General features: G+C 38.3%; 1 protein-coding gene across 1 annotated transcript in view; it reads left to right on the top strand.

Annotated features, from left to right (window-relative positions):
- Positions 1-1,814: 1,814 nt before the first annotated feature.
- The window catches only part of LOC138308973 (scavenger receptor cysteine-rich domain-containing protein DMBT1-like), a 29,965-nt gene continuing 7,314 nt past the window's right edge, over positions 1,815-24,465 (top strand). Inside the window, exons 1-16 of the mRNA XM_069250055.1 lie at positions 1,815-1,947; positions 3,981-4,010; positions 4,467-4,608; positions 7,949-8,115; positions 8,477-8,627; positions 10,053-10,213; positions 12,152-12,308; positions 12,714-12,886; positions 14,999-15,152; positions 15,482-15,654; positions 16,231-16,384; positions 17,148-17,317; positions 19,135-19,288; positions 20,205-20,374; positions 21,721-21,803; positions 22,512-22,580. Of these exons, the coding sequence (XP_069106156.1) occupies positions 1,914-1,947; positions 3,981-4,010; positions 4,467-4,608; positions 7,949-8,115; positions 8,477-8,627; positions 10,053-10,213; positions 12,152-12,308; positions 12,714-12,886; positions 14,999-15,152; positions 15,482-15,654; positions 16,231-16,384; positions 17,148-17,317; positions 19,135-19,288; positions 20,205-20,374; positions 21,721-21,803; positions 22,512-22,580 (2,142 nt within the window). The 5' untranslated portion in view covers positions 1,815-1,913. The remainder of the gene's footprint in view (positions 1,948-3,980; positions 4,011-4,466; positions 4,609-7,948; positions 8,116-8,476; positions 8,628-10,052; positions 10,214-12,151; positions 12,309-12,713; positions 12,887-14,998; positions 15,153-15,481; positions 15,655-16,230; positions 16,385-17,147; positions 17,318-19,134; positions 19,289-20,204; positions 20,375-21,720; positions 21,804-22,511; positions 22,581-24,465) is intronic.

The raw sequence follows: 24,465 nt of genomic DNA, 5'->3' as shown, positions 1-24,465 counted from the left end.
GATGACTGTACATGTAGATTCGAAACGGTGAAAATACATGCTTAGAATTCTTACTAAGACCATAGAAATTACGGAAGATTGCTATATGCCACGATTCCATAAATACAGTAATTGTCTGGAATAATTTTTAAGGTTAAACCTTTAGTTGCAATAGTTCTTAGACCCATTCTTGTTTCTGAATAAAACAACTTCCATTATTATTTTACCTATATACGATGTATATATATGCAATATGTATTCCTAGGTATGATCAGGGATATTTTTTTTTCCATTTGCTTTAACATCAATAAAAAAAACCTAGAGCATAGATGTACGGGGTTTCCATAATTCAAATCAAAATCCAATTAACGGATGCCCTAACATGACTGACATTAAGACAATTGCAAATACCCGATATAGTCAACCGAATGCCAAATTGCCCGCGGCCAGGTAATTACCGAAGAGTGCGATGAATGGCGTTGTGTACAGGTAAACAACATCCTAATTATATATCTATATCGATGTATCTACTCGGATATTGATTAAAATTTGAAAGCGACAGCACGGCCTGAAAAATAGTTTGTGTTTTTTGCTTAATATCTAAAAATGTTTGATCTTTTATAATATCAAAAATGAATTCTTTTTACCACATGTTGAAACGTATTACGGTATTGTAATAAATGTATCTCAATTACTCGGTTAGTAACACACAACACAATGTTTGTAATGATCAATCATCGGTGTGTACGTACGTCAAGCATCATATCTTTGATGCTTTAATCAAGGATTTCTTTAATTGTTACGTAGAATTTCATTTTACAGTCACAAACTTTACAATTCACAATGCATCAAAGATACAGACTACAGGAAAATATTATCTTATCAAAACTTATTCGTTGCTGAACTCCTCGACAAAAAATCCGAAACTTTCTGTGTGGATTTTCTGTCATAATTACACGAAAATACCTGCTATTAGAGCATAAATTAGAGTATTTGAAACATTGAATTTCGCACTTTTAGGTGTTTACAGTCGAGCCAAAGTGATTGTACGATTAACTTCACTCAAAAGTGATCGCAAAAAAAGTTGATAGACTTTTCCTGTGACCGTCGATATAAGTGATAGCACATCACAGCTATAGTACAGCTAAGTCACGGACTATTATAACGTCACTTCCGGTTTAGGGCTATCCATAAAATATGCATAATCGGGCGTTCAGAAGATTTGACCTTGATATCGACGGCTTACAGGTTATTCCGGTCGCGCGCGACACGGAGAGGTTTCTACACGTGCTAATAAAGCTATCTCCAGCATGAACTGAAATTATCATTTTTGACTGCACAAATCCTTTAAGGGATACCTGCCGTGCATGTGGTGTGTTGCGCGTGTGTTTTGGGAGGCTGTGGTATGTCCGTGTTGTGCATCTTTGTAATAGTGGAATTCTTGTCCATTTTATACAGACAGACGGTTAAATATCTCGAGGATAGAAGATACCTCATATCCAATTATATAAGATCACTTTACGGTTTTTTTCTCAGTGGCACAAAATAGGACATGTTCAAGTTAGGACATGTTCAAATTAGGACCTATTCAAATTAGCGATGACTTGAAACATACGCGCTATATATATGGCGCAAATATGTAAAAGAATAATGAAGGCACCAGCTATTGTATACGCGGAAATGGAGTGGTTTATAGTAAAATGTTATCAAATCAATGTTGACTTATTAATTACATGGTGGATCCTTGGTCCCTGGCGTTCCGGGAACATTACGTGCTGTACATGACCTTCACGTGTCTATGACGTCGTCTCTGACCGTTACCGGTGCCTTATCGTTATACACTTAGTCCTGTTACCTTGAGAGCATGCCTTATCAGCGATCATAGTGACGAAGGTCTTACATCAGAAACCACCATTGTCCTGTCTAACTTCAGAATGGGTGTCGGTAAACTTATTTGTCTCTTCATTGGTAAGTCTTTTTTTAGCCATAACCTTCTAGAACATACCGTATAGCCGGCTATTTTCACGATGACATGTTCGCGGTTTCGTGGGACAATGCTATGCTTGCGAAAATTTCATTTGCAAAATGGACGAATTAAAATTACCATGAACAGCAGATCGCGAAGATTATAAAACCGCTGAAGTTCATTTTTCGCTTTTTCAGTTAAAATCGCGAGAGTTTGTTTTGCGAAAATATACGGTATTTCCAAAATCAATATTGCAATTTGTTTTAATTGCTAATATTAGTAAATCTATATATTGTACCAAATCTCTAATGTCCAGCGTCATTTTCACGGGATTAAGTGTTCGGCCATTACACACGAGCCATATTCATGTGGATTACTTGAAAGAAACATTATTCAATTCGAAGCTATAAACTCCGAATTCCTGTCACCGTATTTCAATCATTTCACGTTGAGTATTTCGCTTGGCCACCCAGAAAGTTCTACGACCAAAAGAGAAAAAATATACGGAAGCTCAAAACACAACTTACCACGGCGAAATTCACGGCATTGGTTGAGACTTGGAGCCGAAAGAATACTGGCAATACTTCGAAACCACGTGCCATATGACAGAACACAGAACCTAGCTTGATCTTCACACATGTCTTTCTTGCGAGCAGCACGTGTCAGTTGGATACGTTATGAAACTAGCAACTTGTAGATGTGGATCGAAGTACATGTCTACCATTAAAAGATAACTTATTGTGGTTAAGGAATGTTCGTTCAAATGGATTTTTTCGGGACAATCATGGGCGCAGACGACTCCCTCAACGGTATCTACAAGGTGCCATATGAATATCTCTCACAGTGTCTCGTGTGTGACATTTATCTCCAACACGAGGTTATTCACAGGCATTTCCAAGAAACGAGCAGGTACAATGCCACCTCAGTAGTCTCAAGAGAAACATATACTGTGTAGTTGCTGTTATTTGCATGGGAGCTATATTTGCGGTCAAGTTCATTTCCGCAAAAATTATAAACCCACGAAATTGTTGACTCATTGATGAATGAATACCGTTAAAATAACAAATTCATACTGAAATCTACAGCACATTATGTGTAGGATTCATAAGTAGAGATAATCATTCTCCTGGTATAAAACAAGTCAAATAAAATGTTAAAAATCAGATACACCTTCAGTCTTGTCATCGGTGAGTTTGTCAATGGCGGCTACAAGCTTGGAAAAAGAAATAAGATCACCCATTCGTCGAAACTTAAAAAAAAAACTATCTTGAATGAAGTACGTCCGGTCCGATCAGATGATCGGGTCTATATTTGAGATAAGATAGCACAAAAATGTTCCTGGAGAAAGTACGTCCCGTCCGATTAGATGATCGGATTCTCGTCAGATCAGATGATCGGATCTATATTTGAGATAAGATAGCACAAACGTCTTCTTGAAGGAATTACGTCACGTCCGATCAGGTGATCGGGTCTATATTTGAGATAAGCTAGCACAAACATGTTGTTAAAGTGCTCTCTCGCCGTAGCATGCTGAAGAAGTAAAGTATCCATATTATCCATTAGGATAACGGATGGACCAGTCATCATTATCCTAAAATTTCGAGCAAACTTAGAAACCTATGATACCACACCTGTGTGTTAGTAATATTAATTATAAAACATTATGTCCACAATGCACTATTCAAGAAATGAAGAATGTTTTATGAAAATGTGACATATTCATTTTATTTTAGTACAACCATGTTTTTCCAATTTTGACACATACCTATTCAGCACAAATAATGATAATACAAATAATATTGTACCTCATTCAGAGATAAATAGATATTATAACTTACACATCTTTTGATATTTGTTCCTAGAATGTTCCATCATGAGCTTAATATCGGGTTACATAGATGTTATCATCTTTGCAGAGTTATTTAAATGACAAAACAAGAATATGCAGCAAGATGCTCCATCACCGACAGAGCATAAACGACAGCCATCATTTTAACAATAATTGATTACAATCGTGCTTATGTTTTTGTTGTAGGGCTAATCAGCCATCACAGTTATGCCCAAGGTGAGTAAGAGGATATTTGCATGGTATTAACCTTGTATAATCGTCGTAATGTATGCCACCTATTTAGCGGGAACTTTTGTATTCACTATTGTTGCCAAGACATTGAGCAGCGCATTCCATTCGGTCCTATTATAGTAACAAAGCACTTGCATGTCTGTTGAAATTGTGAATTTCTTCAAATTGAGAGCCATGAATTTAATAATTAAAAGTTAGTTACTATGTAGGGACATCTGGTTCATTTTACACATGAAAAGTCCCCTTTTACAACATCAGACTTGTTTAAGAGATCTTGGTTGCAAACAATACAATGAAATCGATTTATTTGAATTAGCACAACGATAAATAACCAGGGTATCTGGTTCATTTTCCTTTACATATGAAAAATCCTTTTTCTCAACTTTAGAGTTTGTTTTAAGATATGTAACTATAAATTATTTCTATTATTTCTATTTATAGTAACTAATGTGACGTTAGTGGGCCCTTCTGCGGGGCAGGGACTGGTGATGGTCATGAAGGACGGATTATGGGGCACGATCTGTGATGACCAGTTTGATCACCAAGACGCCGAAGTGGTGTGTAGACTCGCCTACCCCAAAGGGTAAGTTAGTTTTCACGAAAGATCCCCCATCATAATTATGTAGCAGAACCTCATTTTCTGGTTGTGAAGGTGACAATCGTACCTCTTCATTCTTTGGTTGTGAAGGTGACAATCGTACCTCTTCATGTTTTGGTTGTGAAGGTGACAATCGTACCTCTTCATTCTTTGGTTGTGAAGGTGACAATCGTACCTCTTCATGTTTTGGTTGTGAAGGTGACAATCGTACCTCTTCATTCTCTGGTTGTGAAGGTGACAATCGTACCTCTTCATTCTTTGGTTGTGAAGGTGACAATCGTACCTCTTCATTCTTTGGTTGTGAAGGTGACAATCGTACCTCTTCATGTTTTGGTTGTGAAGGTGACAATCGTACCTCTTCATTCTTTGGTTGTGAAGGTGACAATCGTACCTCTTCATTCTTTGGTTGTTAAGGTGACAGTCGTACCTCTTCATGTTTTGGTTGTTAAGGTGACAGTCGTACCTCTTCATGTTTTGGTTGTGAAGGTGACAATCGTACCTCTTCATTCTCTGGTTGTGAAGGTGACAATCGTACCTCTTCATTCTTTGGTTGTGAAGGTGACAATCGTACCTCTTCATTCTTTGGTTGTGCAGGTGACAGTCGTACCTCTTCATGTTTTGGTTGTGAAGGTGACAGTCGTACCTCTTCATTCTTTGGTTGTGAAGGTGACAATCGTACCTCTTCATTCTTTGGTTGTGAAGGTGACAATCGTACCTCTTCATTCTTTGGTTGTGAAGGTGACAATCGTACCTCTTCATTCTTTGGTTGTGAAGGTGACAATCGTACCTCTTCATTTTGGTTGTGAAGGTGACAATCGTACCTCTTCATTCTTGACATCGTACTCTTCATTTTGGTTGTTAAGGTGACAGTCGTACCTCTTCATGTTTTGGTTGTGAAGGTGACAATCGTACCTCTTCATGTTTTGGTTGTGAAGGTGACAATCGTACCTCTTCATTCTCTGGTTGTGAAGGTGACAATCGTACCTCTTCATTCTTTGGTTGTGAAGGTGACAATCGTACCTCTTCATTCTTTGGTTGTGAAGGTGACAGTCGTACCTCTTCATGTTTTGGTTGTGAAGGTGACAATCGTACCTCTTCATGTTTTGGTTGTGAAGGTGACAATCGTACCTCTTCATGTTTTGGTTGTGAAGGTGACAATCGTACCTCTTCATGTTTTGGTTGTGAAGGTGACAATCGTACCTCTTCATGTTTTGGTTGTGAAGGTGACAATCGTACCTCTTCATGTTTTGGTTGTGAAGGTGACAGTCGTACCTCTTCATGTTTTGGTTGTGAAGGTGACAATCGTACCTCTTCATGTTTTGGTTGTGAAGGTGACAATCGTACCTCTTCATGTTTTGGTTGTGAAGGTGACAATCGTACCTCTTCATTCTTTGGTTGTGAAGGTGACAATCGTACCTCTTCATGTTTTGGTTGTGAAGGTGACAATCGTACCTCTTCATGTTTTGGTTGTGAAGGTGACAATCGTACCTCTTCATGTTTTGGTTGTGAAGGTGACAATCGTACCTCTTCATTCTTTGGTTGTGAAGGTGACAATCGTACCTCTTCATTCTTTTGGTTGTGAAGGTGACAATCGTACCTCTTCATGTTTTGGTTGTGAAGGTGACAATCGTACCTCTTCATGTTTTGGTTGTGAAGGTGACAATCGTACCTCTTCATGTTTTGGTTGTGAAGGTGACAATCGTACCTCTTCATGTTTTGGTTGTGAAGGTGACAATCGTACCTCTTCATGTTTTGGTTGTGAAGGTGACAGCCGTACCTCTTCATGTTTTGGTTGTGAAGGTGACAATCGTACCTCTTCATTCTTGGTTGTGAAGGTGACAGTCGTACCCTCTTCATGTTTTGGTTGTGAAGGTGACAATCGTACCTCTTCATGTTTTGGTTGTGAAGGTGACAATCGTACCTCTTCATGTTTTGGTTGTGAAGGTGACAATCGTACCTCTTCATTCTCTGGTTGTAAAGGTGACAATCGTACCTCTTCATGTTTTGGTTGTGAAGGTGACAGTCGTACCTCTTCATGTTTTGGTTGTGAAGGTGACAATCGTACCTCTTCATTCTTTGGTTGTGAAGGTGACAATCGTACCTCTTCATTCTTTGGTTGTGAAGGTGACAGTCGTACCTCTTCATTCTTTGGTTGTGAAGGTGACAGTCGTACCTCTTCATGTTTTGGTTGTGAAGGTGACAATCGTACCTCTTCATGTTTTGGTTGTGAAGGTGACAATCGTACCTCTTCATTCATTCGTACCTCTTCATTGGTTGTGAAGGTGACAGTCGTACCTCTTCATGTTTTGGTTGTGAAGGTGACAATCGTACCTCTTCATGTTTTGGTTGTGAAGGTGACAATCGTACCTCTTCATTCTTTGGTTGTTAAGGTGACAATCGTACCTCTTCATTCTTTTGTTGTGAAGGTGACAATCGTACCTCTTCATGTTTTTGGTTGTGAAGGTGATAATCGTACCTCTTTATGTTTTGGTTGTGAAGGTGACAATCGTAACCTCTTCATGTTTTGGTTGTGAAGGTGACAATCGTACCTCTTCATGTTTTGGTTGTGAAGGTGACAATCGTACCTCTTCATTCTTTGGTTGTGGAAGGTGACAATCGTACCTCTTCATGTTTTGGTTGTGAAGGTGACAATCGTACCTCTTCATTCTGTGGTTGTGAAGATGTTGTGAAGGTGACAGCCGTACCTCTTCATGTTTTGGTTGTTAAGGTGACATTCGTACCTCTTCATGTTTTGGTTGTGAAGGTGACAATCGTAGCTGTCGGACGGTCTGCTGGCATTAAAAATAAAGCTTGCCTTTTAGTATATCAACGTATATGATAGTGCGATAGCAATGTATATTTTAGTATATCAACGTGTATTTTAGTATATCAATGTGTATTTTAGTATATCAATGTGTATTTTAGTATATCAATGTGTATTTTAGTATATCAATGTGTATTTTAGTATATCAATGTGTATTTTAGTATATTAATGTGTGATTTAGTATATTAATGTGTGATTTAGTATATCAACGTGTGGGGCCGCGGTGGCCGAGTGGTTAAGATGTCCCGACATATTATCACAAGCCCTCCACCTCTGGGATGCGGGTTCGAATCCCATGTGGGGCAGTTGCCAGGTACTGACCGCTGGCCTGTGGTTTTTCTCCGGGTACTCCGGCTTTCCTCCACCAACAAACCTGGCACGTCCTTACATGACCCTGGCTGTTAATAGGACGTAAAACTAAACCAACCAACCAACCAACCATATCAACGTGTATTTTAGTATATCATAGTATATTGTAGTATATCGATGTGTATGTTACAGTGACGTAGCTATCGCCGCTGTAGATGCTGTGTTTGGTAATGGAACAGGAAAGATTTTCTACGACGAACTCCAGTGTACGGGATCGGAAACATCACTGGAGAACTGTCGTGCGGATGCCTTCCATGATTGCTTCCATTCGGAAGACGCTGGAGTTATATGTGACTCCAGTAAGTATTAAAATATAAATATTGAAGAGATTTTCTTTAGTAAATTGAATTACAAATATTAATTTGAATAGATTTTGCATGCTATGCTTCATTCAGATGAAAATAAACGTTTAGCATATTCTATATAATTATGTGTTACATATATATTCTATATAAGTATGTTATGGTATCTTTTAAAGAGAAATGAACAGTTTATTTTAAATAACTAAGTTTGAAACTGACATTTTAGTCTCTCATAACTCTTTCTAGAATGGCTTTTTTTATGATTTATGATTTGTACCATTTAATATTTTAATATGATTGTAAATCATAGAGACTTTAATAAAAAATTCTTGTATGTATAGATTTTGTGTCATTATAGAGTCTGTTAATATGAGGCTAGTGAACGGTGCCGCCGATGGTATGTCCGGCCGTTTGGAGGTCCAGTTGAATGGACAATGGGGGACTGTTTGTGACGATGAGTTTAATTCACGCGCCGCTAGAGTCGCATGTAAAGGACTCGGCCTACCATCGTAAGTAGTCAGTGTGATTTAACCCTTTCACCACTGTAGGCTATAATGGACTCATCCAGATCAATTGATGGTAGAGTCTACTAAAGTTACATAGGGGTGAAAGGGTTAAATACCAATAGGACATAATCATGATCTAACGAGCATTTTCATTGGCTCCTTATTCTGTGTTTTCGTTCATCTTATTAGCTGTCGCAACGAAGTATGATTCGATTTTTCAGAAAAGATGATCAAGAAATTGTGGGTTAAGAATGGTTTACGAAAAAGAATGGAAAATAACCTGGATTACGGACTGTCATTATACATATTACTCTGTCAAACATGATTCTGGCTGATTAAGTAAAATAAGTTTACTCTTATATTCCTTATTTAACAATCTTGTTACTGATTATGATATTCAATAATAATGATAATCGTACAGAAAAAAACCCAGATGAAAATGTATTGTAAACGTTTAGTAAACAGTAGCATGGGCGATTTCGGGAAGAACAGAACGGAAAGTATCCCATTTATTCGTCATTGATGATGGGTGGGTAATCAAAAACGCATTACCTAGAGGTTTGTCCAAAGTATTGGTTCTACGTTATACAGCATATGTACTGGTCTGCGATTGAATATTAGTGTTGCTAGAATGAGTTGTTTTCCGTTTTTTTTTAATTTGCTTTGAATTATGTTCTTTGTTTGTAGTATTATAACATCTATTGTGGAAATGAATTATATAATATTCATCATAGCACCAACTTTTGTTTGATAAAGTTCGTAATAAAATTCACTTTTTAAACACAAGTACCACTACAGCAGATTGATGTCAGACGCACGTCATGATCAGAGATAGCTGACATTCATTTCTTACATAAATCTTGACCTGTTACTGATAAGGGGCTATCTCAACACCAAATTTGGACATTGTATGAATACCGAGGATTGCAATACAACAGCTAATCCTTACGATATCTTTGATAAATGGTCGTCTCGACAGTTATTTATTATGTCATGGCGCTAGTAACTTTCGGAATTTAACATTAACCACCTCAAGACCTAACTTTGATTAAAATGCTGGTCTTTATTCTCTACCCATTAAATACAGCACGAAAACATACAAATATTAACATACGCAATTCATTGCATTCATAGGAAACCGTCCGAAATATAATCAATAATCCTGCTTGTTAAAAGGACGTCAAACCTACAAAATCAAGCCAGACCTAAAATGAACCTGATTGTTAATAGGATATTAAACATAAGAAACCAAACGAAATCAAATACAAAATAATAGAACAAACTGAATTTTTTGTAACAATACATTGACGGATCAGAAATTACGAACTCGCTATTAATTTTATTTTAAGTCAAAACTGGAGAAATGAAGTCTTTTAGAAGTATTTGATACACCAACCAGAAAGCTCACGATATGCTGTTCATTGACAGGGCAAACTCGTACGTGTCACATTTCGGACAAGGAACGGGTCCCATCTGGTTCGACGATGTGATCTGTATGGGCAGTGAAGGGACTCTGTTGGCCTGTAACATGACGGAGGTAGGAAACAACGACTGCGACCATTCTGAAGATGTCGGCATTGTGTGTACAGGTAATGACATTTGTTATCAGTATTTTATCGCCATCTTTGCATGTACTGTATTCCGAATTTGCAAATTAAAGAGTTATATGCCCTTGCGTGTAACTCTTGATTGTGACGTCACTTGTTTGCGTCATACTATTGAATGAAAACGATACATAGTTTGCCCACTAGACTGGCCACTAGGCCCTTAGTTGTGGATAAGACGTTCTCAGCAGTTCTATACTAGATTGTCTCCTCTAGACTGGCCACCAGACCCTATGTTGTTTATCAAGCTGTTGATAAGATGTTCTCAGCTGTTCTATACTAGATTAACCCCCCCCTGGACAGGCCAAAATACCCTAAGCTGTTGATAAGACGTTCTCAGCAGTTCTATACTAGATTATCTCCCCCTTGACTGGCCACCAGACCCTATGTTGTTTATCAAGCTGTTGATAAGATGTTCTCAGCTGTTCTATACTAGATTAACTCCCCCTCGATCGATCACCAGACCTTAAGTTGTTGATAAGACGATTTCAGCAGAATTATAAACTAGATTATCTCCCCCTAGACTGGCCAAAAAATCCTAAGCTGTTGATAAGACGTTCTCATCACTTGTATACTAGATTATCTCCCCCTAGACTGGCAAAAAGACCCTAAGCTGTTAATAAGAGTTCCCAGCAGTTTTATACTAGATTATCACCCCCTTGACCGGCCAACAGACCCTAAGTTGTTGATCAAGCTGTTGATAAGACGTTCTCAGCTGTTCTATACTAGACTAACTCCCCCTAGACCGATCACCAGACCTTAAGTTGTTGATAAGACGATTTCAGCAGAATTCTATACTAGATTATCTCCCCCTAGACTAGCCAAAAAATCCTAAGCTGTTGATAAGACGTTCTCATTAGTTGTATACTAGATTATCTCCCCCTAGACTGGCAAAAAGACCCTAAGCTGTTGACAAGACGTTCTCAGCAGGTCTATACTAGATTATCTCCCCCTAGACCTGCCACCAGACTCTTTAAGTTGTTGATAAGACGTTCTCAGCAGTTCTATACTAGATTATCTCCCACTTAAAATCAGACATGTAGTAGTGACAAAAATATTCAAGCTAAAGTTAGCGATTTGTTTTCAATATTCTAGAGACTGCTGGTCAGTCTAATAGCTCATAAAACAATATTTTTTCCATCAAGAAAGATAACTCTCTAATATGCAAAGACAGAATATGAATTTACTATTCACTTGACAATTATGTTTATATTATGTAAAATTCAAAGAAATTGTCCTTAGCTCAAAATTTCAGCCTGTTTTACCAAGGATATTTACAAGAAAAACGTTAGATGTCCCATCATTCATTTTCGTCTTTAAGACCAAGGCTCTCGTCTGTAAAGGCACATACACTGAAGTCGAGCAGTATTAATAAGGCCGGGGTGAGAAAAAGTAATACATTGCTAATTCGTGGAAGTGAGAATTATTCAGACTGTTTGCCTCAGATTGACTGCCTTAAAGGCCCTCTACCTGTCCGAAACGGCTTTTAATTTTAGAATGGGAATGTAAAACGAAATCGATAGTTTTGTAGAGTTGCAAATGTTATTAACTCACCGTTAATACAACACGTATCATCACCTTCTGAACAATTTGATTAAAATGAATAAAATATTAATTTTCATAGTAGACGGCAAAACAGCGAAACGACTCTCTACCATTATCATATATTACGCAGGAAATCTCGCATATGTTTGGAGTTGCAACCTCATCTTATGCCATCGGTATATGTTTTCTGATGTTATCAATGTTTTTAAGAAACCGTTATGTTTTGCTCCGGAAAAATAGTGGGCTTTAAGTAGTCAAAAGACAAGGTATATTGTGGAAACTAGGACAGTAACCTAATCAAGAACAATGAGGAAACACAAGTGATATTTACCTAGTAATTAAGGTGAACAATTTCATTATTTCAGTTTTATTTTACAGACAAGGAGCCAGTGGTTAATGTCCGTCTAGTGAACGGTCAGTCAGCTGACGAAGGACGAGTAGAGGTGCAATTGAACGGTGTGTGGGGAACTGTCTGTGACGACGAGTGGGATCAGGAAGATGCCACAGTCGTGTGTAACATGCTGGGGTTCACAAAGTAGGTTTATATATATAATCAATTACTGTATACATCAGATGACAACTGGGCCAGCATATTTTCCCGGTTATACGGTACAATAATGTCCTTTGGGAATAGAAAATACCTTCAAATCATTCAGATTTCAATAAAATCGAGATGTTAACGAACATTACATAATTAATTTCAAAATTAGCAATATTTCAATATGCATTTGTTGCTTTGTATAATGTATTGCCAAAATATTCTATGTAATACATAATATGTAATAATGAAGGGAGACAAACTGAAATGATCTCATTTTTAGTCAGTCGCTCCACTTTATTCGCAAATACTTATGGTCGCGGAAATTACCTGACCGCAAAAAGTTGATTTCCCCACGACAAAAGCAAATATACAGTATTTGTGCATTTACTTTGTCCGCAGTGGTACGGCTAGAGGTGTCGGTAATGCCTACTTCGGCAGAGGTACTAACACCATCTTGATGGACGATGTAGAATGTGTAGGATCAGAGAAGTCCATCGCCGATTGTGTGTTTGGAGGATTCGGAAACCACGACTGTGACCACTCCGAGGACGCCGGGGTCATCTGTAACGGAGGTGGGTAGGCATGGATCCAAGTAACATCTAGATCATTAGTCTTACAAAACGTACACATAACACGCCGAGGTCATCTGTAACGGAGGTGGGTAGGCATGAATCCAAGTAACATCTAGATCATTAGTCTTACAAAACATACACATAACACGCCGAGGTCATCTGTAACGGAGGTGGGTAGGCATGGATCCAAGTAACATATATAGATCATTAGTCTTACAAAACACACACATAACACGCCGAGGTCATCTGTAACGGAGGTGGGTAGGCATGGATCCAAGAAATATATAGATCATTAATCTTACAAAACACACAAATATAACACGCCGAGGTCATCTGTTATGGAGGTGGGTAGGCATGGATCCAAGTAACATCTAGACCCTTATTCTTACAAAATATACACATAACACGCTGAGGTCATCTGTAACGGAGGTGGGTAGGCATGGATATAGTAACATCTAGACCCTTATTCTTACAAAAACACAAACACACAAGCACGCCGAGGTCATCTGTAACGGAGGTGGGTAGGCATGGATCCAAGTAACATATAGATCATTAGTCTTACAAAACACACACAACATAACACGCCGAGGTCATATGTAACGGAGGTGGGTAGGCATGGATAAGTAACATCTAGACCCTTATTCTTACAAAAACACACACACACATAACACGCCGAGGTCATCTGTTATGGAGGTGGGTAGGCATGGATCCAAGTAACATCTAGATCATTATTCTTACAAAACACACACATAACACGATGAGGTCATCTGTAACGGAGGTGGGTAGGCATGGATCCAAGTAACATCTAGATCATTAGTCTTACAAAACACACACACATAACACGCCGAGATCATCTGTTATGGAGGTGGGTAGGCATGGATCCAAGTAACATCTAGATCATTATTCTTACAAAACACACACATAACACGATGAGGTCATCTGTAACGGAGGTGGGTAGGCATGGATCCAAGTAACATCTAGATCATTAGTCTTACAAAACACACACATAACACGCCGAAATCATTGTAACGGAGTAGGTAGGCAAATATATATATCCTTATTTACTAAAAAACACACACACATAACACGGAGGTCATCTGTATGGAGGTGGATAGGCATTGGATCCAAGTAACATATAGATCATTAGTTTTACAAAACATACACATAACACGCCGAAATCATATGTAACGGAGATAGGTAGGCATATATATATCCTTATTCTTACTAAACACACACATACACATACCGCCGAGGTCATCTGTTATGGAGGTGGATAGGTTTGGATCCAAGTAACATATAGATCATTAGTCTACAAAACATACACATAACACCCGAAATCATATGTAACGGAGAAAGGTAGGAAAATATATTATCCTTATTCTTAAAAACACACACATAACACGCCGAGGTCATCTGTTATGGAGGTGGATAGGTTTGGATCCAAGTAACATATAGATCATTAGTCTTACAAAACATACACATAACACGCCGAAATCATATGTAACGGAGAAAGGTAGGCATATATATATCCTTATTCTTACTAAACACACACACATAACACGCCGAGGTCATCTGTTATGGAGGTGGGTAGGCATGGATCCAAGTAACATCTAGACCCTTATTCTTACAAAACATACACACATAACACGATGAGGTCATCTGTAACGGAGGTGGGTAGGCATGGATCCAAGTAACATCTAGATCATTAGTCTTACAAAACACACACACATAACACGCCGAGATCATCTGTTATGGAGGTGGGTAGGCATGGATCCAAGTAACATCTAGATCATTATTCTTACAAAACACACACATAATGCGCCGAAGTCATCTGTAAAAGAGGTGGGTAGGCATGAATCTTAGTACATCATTATATTCTTACAAGACACAAACTTTGCTCGATCATCTGTAATCTACGTATGTAGAGATGGATCTATGCAATATCTCTCGATCCTTATTCTCACAAAACAAACACACATAACACGCCGGGGTAATCTGTAATGAAACGCAGATAGGTAAACATAGATAAACAAAAAGTAAGATCCATATTCTCGTGACAAATGATTCTGGCTGGTATAAGGACGTTAACCTTTCAATGTTTGTGTTCGATAGATACGTCGAACAGTGTACAGGTTCGTTTGGTCGGAGGCGCCAATGCACAAGAGGGACGCGTGGAGGTGTTCCATAACAACAGATGGGGAACGGTTTGTGACGATGAATTTGACGATCGTGAGGCAAAGGTGATCTGTAATATGCTGGGATTTAAGTAAGTAAACTGGTGCAAAGATAGGACTATTTGTTTGTTCGATGATTTTTACGTCCTATTAACATCCAGGGCCAACAAAGACCGGAATAGAAGTGTTAAGAACTGCATGATCAAACAAACGTAAATAAGTAAATAGATGTCAGCAACAAAGGAGGGACATAACAAACAAAAGATATCAAATGTAGCTTACGGGGGAAGATGCGATTTTCTGGAAAAATAATTTGTTTTTATATTTGGTTACTTAAAAAATGAAAATGAAGTAAATACTGTAAAGGTGAATCACTCGTGAATACATGCACGTTAATAGTATATGATACTGCTTTCCATAGTGGCACAGCCCTCGCCCTTGGGGAAGCCTTTTTCGGCCAAGGTACTGGAGTAATCCAGATGGATGAGCTTGCCTGTAGCGGTCGTGAGAGCAGTATTGGACTGTGTAGGTTTGATGGCTTTGGTAACAATGATTGTGATCACACCGAGGATGCCAGCGTCATCTGTAATGCAGGTATGTTTAAAGGTAGTCAAAAAAGTCACAGTGTAACTTATCAATTTAAGAAATTACTTTGCATCGGGTGTGTCTGTAGTATAATAGTTGTGACTGTAAATTGATATGCTTTGTGAGGACAATTCATTGGTTAAAGTCAGGTGTTATTCTTTATGTATCATTCACCCTATATTTACTATCAGATTCGGATTGTTAAGCATTCGTTTACACTTTTAATGCAACTATAAAATCCTATCAATACTTTGGTCGTTAAAGCTTATCTAAGTGAATGCCATAACACATAATGCAGTTATTTTGCATTGAAAATTTATGGCTTTAAATTTGAAGAATCACGTAGTCCGAGAGAATAACCACACTACTACGTACACTTGGTGGCGCCATTTCTTCAGTTCTTTTCTTTACTATATTACACTGTTGAAGAAGACACAGCATGCATATAACGCAGTCTCCCAAAACACGCACCTCGCACAACATACACGCAGCACACCACATACATGGGAGGCCGTACTTACAAGACCATAGCTGTTATTAGGACGTTAATTAATCAAACAAACAAACAAACCTTACATTTACCAGGTTCGCAGAACCTTACCGTCCGGCTCGTAAACGGAAAGACACCGACAGAGGGCCGAGTGGAGGTCTTCTATCACAACCAGTGGGGAACAGTCTGTGACGATTACTTCGGCAGAGAGGAGGCCAAGACCGTGTGCAGAATGCTTGGACTTCCTACGTATGTACCTAATCTGTAACTCTTAACACAATCTCAATTGTATAAACACCCCTCCCAAAATGTGACATGCTGTTGATGATTTATGTCAAAGATAGAAATTTGAATACTTTAATAGCTTCCTTCATTAATTGGTGAATAAGTTGGCTAATAACTTATGGTCATGAAACAGTACAGATGGTTATGATTTAGTATTATTTATTTATAAATCATTTTTAAATAATAAAACTGTTTGTAGTGTAGTTTTTGGTGGTCTCGCATTCTCCTGACTCTCTCCTCTGAACGAGAGCCTGGTCCGATTCGTGTTTGGATTTTACAACCAATAGAAGGCGCGCTGAAACGGTAAACAGACATAGACATCTTCAAACGAAAAGTACAGTTATTGTACTTCTTCTTTGGCCATTACGACATCCTGGAGAATGATAATTTGTAATATCTTTTAATGAAATTTGTTTTTCGTTGTTTAAGTTTGGGTTTTTTTTCTTCAAAATTTGTATTCGTCATACTTGTGGGCGTGTTTCTACCAGCTAATTTCAAGCAATACAAGTATTTCGGTAAGGCTTGATATGCAATCCAAAAACTGAAATACGAACCAGACCACACTCGTTAAGAGTCTAAAGTCTAGGAAATGCGACACGTATTTCTGGGTGCGATTTTAAATGCTTGTTGAAACCTAGTTATTTTGTCTGATGGAGGTGACAGTGTACACATCATACCAGTAATTTGACTTTGAATACCAAATTCATTCTACTGTATCCCGCGACAGAGCCGATGCTGAGGCGGTGACAGGTGGTTTCTTCGGTGATGGAATCGGCAGAATCTGGTTAGACAACCTCCAATGTACAGGTCTCGAGAACTCACTGTCAGCCTGTAGGCACAATCCGTTCGGGACCAACAACTGTGACCACACGGAAGATGCCGGCGTTCGATGTGGAGGTAAGGATATAGCCATACTAATCTTCGATCAGCCTATCGTTAATATTTACTCATTTACACCAGATGAAAACTCTACTACACTCTCCAAGACCTCCATGACCATTAAGATCGCAGCAAGATCTTGAAAGTTTTGACAACCATCTTCAGTGACTGTTGTAACGACACTGATACGCTCCTACCGCTCACCATAATAGCTTTGCGCCACATTCTTTACGTCAACGGGACGTTCTTAGTGTAAGATTATACCACGACAAACCATGCTGCCAGTACGATATTGTACAACTAGGCTTGGATCTAGAAGATCGCATCACGCTAGTTTTCCGCTGCTTCCACGAGTATCACGTTTGCGATACGCTATATCCACGAATTTGTCAAGACTGACCGCCCTTTACTTTATACACATCTCTGAGCCTCCTCTCTCAGTTTTGTTCCTGCTTTTGAGGAGGAAATATCTTAAAATGGAAAATCTTTGATGTACCTTGCGCTATTGCAAGGTCAGCAAGGTATATTTCAGTCAGGTATAAGTAAGGATAACAAAAGACCTATTGCTACGGAGAAGAGGAAGAAGAAAGACAAAAGGCCACCTCTTTTTTCCCCTATCATAATTACTGTTTTAATGTGTTTGTAATGACAACCAGACGATAAATGGAGGGTGGTCGTAAAATATGTATTAATAAAGATGTGCTGATAAAGTAAAACGGCCGTGGGTGCCTCGTCGTGATAACGTACCATGGTCCTCTTGATCGTAGTAAGAGCGGGACTTCCCGTAGTGGGCGCGTAGCTTAGACTTAATGATATGCGATGTCACTACGACCTTTGAACACTATGACCTCGCTTTGTAATACCCATTTTTACACTGGACGAGACCGCGCTACGGCCTCGAAAATCATTTAGATCGTAGCAGGTCGTGGTGAGGTCTTAAGGGGCGTATTAGCAACGCAGGTAGATCGCGGTGAGGTCTTTAGGGGCGTATTAGCAACGCAGGTAGATCGTCATTGCGCGCGATAGCGCATGGTAGAGCGTGGTTGTGCTACGACTATTTTGAACAAAAAGACGTAGCGAGGCCGTGAAGGATAAGGGTCGCTGACAAATGGTATTTTTCTCCATTAAAATCAGGAGCAGACGAGCTAGTATTTTTTCTTCCGTTGCAAAAGTTACATACTTTACACAATTATTAACTTTGAAAGCTTCCCATTTTACTGAAAAATAAAAATATTAAAAAGAGTTGCGTCACGAAAAATAAATTCGTGGCACTATGTCCTTTATGGAATGAAGTACTGATTGCGCATACACCAAAAACAAATTTAATTATCATATATTATTTATGTGTTAATAAGACACATATATATACATGATCAAACACAGTTGTCTCCCAAAACACGCATCTCGCACAACATACACGCAACACACCGCATACATGGGAGGCCGTCCTTACATGACCATAGCTGATAATAGGACGTAAATTAATCAAACAAACAAACAATCAAACAAAAATTATTATTTTACTGATGAGTATCGTTTATGCTCTGTCGGAGGTGGAGCATCTTTAAGACCGGCCTCATATGTATACAATGTATATGTGTAATTAATTTTTGCATATTTTTGGAGGCTTTGGTGTCTATTATGCCCGTGTAAATCATATATATTACAATGGATAATACACTTTGCGATCAGTGGTTCTTTACTCCGCAAACATGTAAATACAATGTAGCCCACAACATAACATTTCTGGGTTGTCAAAATAAGGTTACAGTCAGTACTTAAGTACGTGTACGTGCCTTTGATATCCTTCCTGATTTTGGAATATTCATTTCCAGGAACCATGGAAAGTCCACTAAGATTGGTTGGTGGTGTTGGACCTTTCGAAGGACGTCTTGAGGTGTTCCACAATAACCAATGGGGCACTGTATGTTCAGATGGATTCGGTCCCACAGACGCTAAAGTTGTTTGTAACGTGTTAGGTTACCCCAGGTAGGTTTCTATGTAACGTGCTGAGATTCCCCAGGTAGAGTTCAAAGTAATGTACTAGGATTTATCAGTTTTTGTATTATGATCAGATAAGGTTTTATCTGTGACATGATATGATTCGCGAGGTAGGTTGGTTGCCACATGTATATAGTCAGGATTATAGATCAAAAGAAGGCAAAAACGCATTCATTTCCATCCGTGTTATTGCCGAGTCGTTTGGTTACATAACATACAATTCGAGTATACACTTATTTCACTTGTTTTACACATAGTTGGGTGGTTTGCCAACGTTAGGTCGGAACTCTGTGCTAACGTTGAAACCGTGGGTTATGTATGGAACTAGCTGCACAAATGTTAAAATCGACCTGGTAATTGCCAGAATACGGGGGTTTCGAGACTCCATAACGACGTGGGTAAAGTATAATTTACCGTTGATTAGTCCCAATTTCCGGGGATTATGACGTCATTAAACTCAGGTCAAATGACGACGTCAAAATCACCGGACAGTGGAAATAATCAATGGTAAATTGTACTTTATTCACGACGTTTTGAGTTTCGAAACCCCCGCATTTTAGACCACTTTAAGCATTTCAACTATATTTTACAAGCATTATAACAGCAGTGGTTGAAATGAAACTGGATGCCTATAAACGATTGTTGCCGAATGGAAGATGGTTTTCGTGAAAGAGTATTAGTAATGTTGTGTTCTCGACAACAATGCCAGAGTGGTGTCGGCTATCTACGGTTCGATTACAATGCAGGACCCGCCAGGGTTATGTTCAATATATTTGACACCATAATTTTACTTCACAAGCAAAGCACCGTGCAAATATCTGTTTCAACGTTAGTAAATATGTAAAAAGAAATAGAAAATAAGTCCTGTGAGACAAACTTTGTTCAATATTCATTATCTTCTTAGTGACTCCCCAGTGGTCCAAGGTTCTCAGGCCTTTGGAGCCGGAACCGGAAATATATGGTTGAGTGGTGTACAGTGTAACGGAAGTGAACCTTCCTTAGACTTATGTATTCATGGACGATGGGGATCAAACTCATGCACACACGAAAAGGATGTGGCAGTTGTGTGCAGAAGTATGTATACTTATCTATAATGAGTAATATTCTGTTGTAACGTTTGTGTCCTGAGTACGTTGGCATTTTAAGCTGTCACTCATAGAATTTAGCTTTGATAAATCAAAATCAATGTCCCGACAAGCTCACGTTTTATGAATATGCGGGCAAACTTGATGTTCATGAATATGCTGACAAGCTTAATTCTAACGAATATGTTTACATCCTCAGTTTTCATGAATATGGTGACGACCTTAAAGCTGACAATGCAAGTTAAAACATGCATTTGAAATTAAAAAAAAAATATATTAACGAAATATTTTTTTTCAAAAATTGTTTCTGAGACATCCCCTAGTTATGACAGTGTGGTATCTAAGGAAGTGGCAGCCATTTTTCTTTTGCTCTGCTTAGTAACCTTCACTGGCCAACCCCCTATATAAAGCACGGGACACTTGACACACGTGTGTCATTCTAAACATGTCTTGTCTCAGATACACATGCTCAAATGTCAATGTCAAATTGAAAATAAACACTGCACTCACCTGACAATATTTAATTGAAGTAATAGATGAATGTGCTGTCAGCTATATCCCAACATATGTCCAATACGAAGTAATAAAACACTTCATTATACACCAAGTTTTAAACGTACATGTACATCGACACGTGTGTGTCCTTGATAGTTGTCGCTCGTTCGGGTCAGGTACGTAGTCACGTGTACATGGTCAGTTGAGTGCATCGAGTACGATGATATACGTGGAGATATGTGGACGGATTATTGTTTGGATTTCTATTCACTTGCGTTGGAATTTTATTTTGAGAAACATCTAAATGACAACTTAGAGGAGTTGACATGTTTTCTTGCTAAAACAAAGTCCCATATAGTTTTACAGGTGAGGGTTTTGTTTACCTATTTGTAGGTGATATATACTGTGGACTGCTAGGTGTATGGGTACATGAATGAGCGCACGTGTGTCGATTCACGCGCTTTATATAGGGGTCGGTGAGTCGTCGGAATGAAAAACAAAAATGGCTGTTCTCAACCGGGGAATGTCTCATAAACGATTCTTGAACAACGAGTATACTTATTTAAAAAAAAATCATTTTAATAATTTTAACTTGCATTGTCAGCTTTAACTTAAATGAAAATATGCCGATATGTCTGATTTTAATGAATATTCCGATAAGGTTTCTTTAAATTAATCATTAATGATAAGTAATATTGTTATTGGAGGATATCTTGCATAACCGATCGTTGATGGCTTAAAGCCATCCTTAAAATCAGAGCATTCCTATTGGATGTCTCTTGATCTACTAAACTATATATTATTTGAAATATATTGTTAATACTATACTTGTTATATCAGACCATGGTCTGGAGTGTTATCATTGTGACGGACTGTCGGACCCCAGTACATGCAAAGAGACTCAGCAGTGCGCTGTAGGAGAGGTAAGGTAGTCAAATACTATAGCTTCATAAGAATTCTCCACCAATTCTCTATGTGTTGTAAATAATGTAAATAATGCTGTATTATCCTTGGTTATATTCCGGAATAAACCGGATCCTCACAAACACATAACCTCTTATGTTGCATCAAGTCTCTTTATGTCTGGTTTTACAGTCATCCTCAAGATTATACTGGATCCATGTAGACGTTAAGCAGGATAGGAATTACCTTATGGCAAAGCTTTTCTACCAGTGCAAACCAAACAGATTCAATTGTTACATTTTCTCTACATCCGCTGTCTTGTATACATATTGTAAACATCCTCACTTTTAACGCAGTCAATGTTATAGCAAATGGGAAAACTGTAAGTTCTGATTTATTAGCGCGGATATGAAATAGCACAACACGGTGGTGCAATACTGGACGGAAATGTTCTTTTTCAAGCGCTATACATGAATCATGAATTTGCGTTTCAAAGACAACATGAAAAAAAATCAAACTATCGCTAAAATAAGTAGGGTTACCGTACTTGCATATGTGGTGCTATAATGATTGTGTAAAATGTAGAATTAGAACATTGTGTGTAGCATACATAATATCATGTCCATTCTTTGTACTATTCGACACTTTGTGAAATACCTGTAAAAACCTGATTGGGGGTTATGACAAAAGTGAATAAAAAACGTGACTCGATGTTCTTTATTTCCAAGGCGTGTGAAGAGGCGTCCTACATTATTAACGGAGAGACCAGGGTGTCCATGGCCTGTCAGAGTCAGCTTGTAAGTATAGACATGTAGCCTTCCATATTGGTTTGTTTGTTTGTTTGTTTGATTAATTAACGTCCTATTAACAGCATGGTCATGTAAGGACGGCCTCCCATGTATGCAGTGTAGTGCGTGTATGTTGTGCGAGGTGCGTGTTTTGGGAGACTGCGGTATATTCATGTTGTGTCTTCTTGTATAGTGGAACTGTTGCCCTTTTTTATAGTGCTATATCACTGAAGTATGCCGCCGAAGACACCAAGCAACACACCACACCCGGTCACATTATACTGACAACGGGCGAACCAGTCGTCCCACTCCCTGTATGCTGAGCGCTAAGCAGGAGCAGAAACTACCACTTTTATAGACTTTGGTGTGTCTCGGCTAGGGGACAGAACCCAGAGCCTTCCTCACAATTTTTATTCAGTGATATAGCAGTATAAAAGGGGCAACAGTTCCACCATACAAGAAGACACAATACGAATATATCGCAGTCACACAAAACAAGCACCACACACTACACATACACACTACAAACCGCAAACATCGGAAACCGTCCAAATATGAACCTTGTCGTTAATAGTAAATTTTAATGAAACAGAAAAAAAAACTTTTGTAAAGTTATATGTGCCGTCATAATAATGAATCTAGAACTTTAAATATTATTCACCGCCCAAAGTAACATTTTGAAAATTACAAGACTTACGATGTATAGGTTTAAAGTGTTAAGTTAAATAAGAACTAAAATTCAATTTTGGCAGTATTGGTGAAGATATTTTTACATCTGCTGTGTAATACAATGAGTACATAACGTTTGATTTGGTGCATTCGATTAACCTCCTATTTACTATCAGGGTCATAACGGTCAAGAGACCGCAGAACCAAATGATTTCGCTATATACGATATATTAACGTTTGCCACTGTCCAGGTTAAATGGAGTTTTCAAGTCTGGTCACCTGTCACTAAATCTGAAGAATGGTATCTCGCATACCTGTGAATAAAAAGAAATTAAGATCTACCATCTTGCTTAACTTTTATGTGGGGGGTGCCATCTCTCAAAAATTGACCAAAATATTCATGAAATTCCAATATTGATTATCTCCCCCGTCAGACACACAATTGACAGAATTTTTTTATATATATATATATTTTACATCTACATGTATTGCCCAACCCACATATTAAACAACTGAAACTGATGCGCCCTGAATACCCAATCAGCAGGCTCCGAAACATTCACCTCTCTATGAAATCTTGTGCCCAAAAATGGATTTCCAGGAAATCTATTTTTTGGTTTGATTCTGCGGTCCCTATATCAAGGCGCCAAGCATGACCTACAATATTATTGTATAGTATTATAACTAGTTGTTCAGTGGTTTCTGAGATATGTTGTCATATAAACATAACATCAGAAACAGGAATGGCTGCTTTCAGAATCATTGTAGTTAGGAGCTTGCAGACTAAACTCGTGTACGAAATCATATCGCCCAAAAAACACATCAAAGCTAATTGTATATGTATACTGAGACAAAATGATGTTTTTAATAGATGTAGCTACATGACGAAAATGCATTTGATATAAAGTACTTGTACAGTTGTTTGAAAGGTCACCAAACTGTTAACTCTTATAACATATATTGTCGTACGGAATTCTTAATTAAACAGAGCATTTATAAATTAAGATTGTTCCTACCACTTCAAAACATAAGAATCGAGAGAAAAAGGTCAATGTTAAGGACTGAGACCACAATTAATTTTGCTATATGTTTCATTGTAACGTTAAAATTCATAATTTCGTTGACAAGTTTCTATCTAACCTGGTCAAGGTCAATATCCGAGGAACAAATTCTGAAAGTTTCAACCTAGCATGACCGGCATTTCCTCAAAATATCTGTCACCATG

The sequence above is a fragment of the Argopecten irradians genome, chromosome 15 (assembly GCF_041381155.1).
Source record: "Argopecten irradians isolate NY chromosome 15, Ai_NY, whole genome shotgun sequence".
Taxonomy (NCBI): domain Eukaryota; kingdom Metazoa; phylum Mollusca; class Bivalvia; order Pectinida; family Pectinidae; genus Argopecten; species Argopecten irradians.
This window is presented reverse-complemented; position numbering and strand designations above follow the sequence as displayed.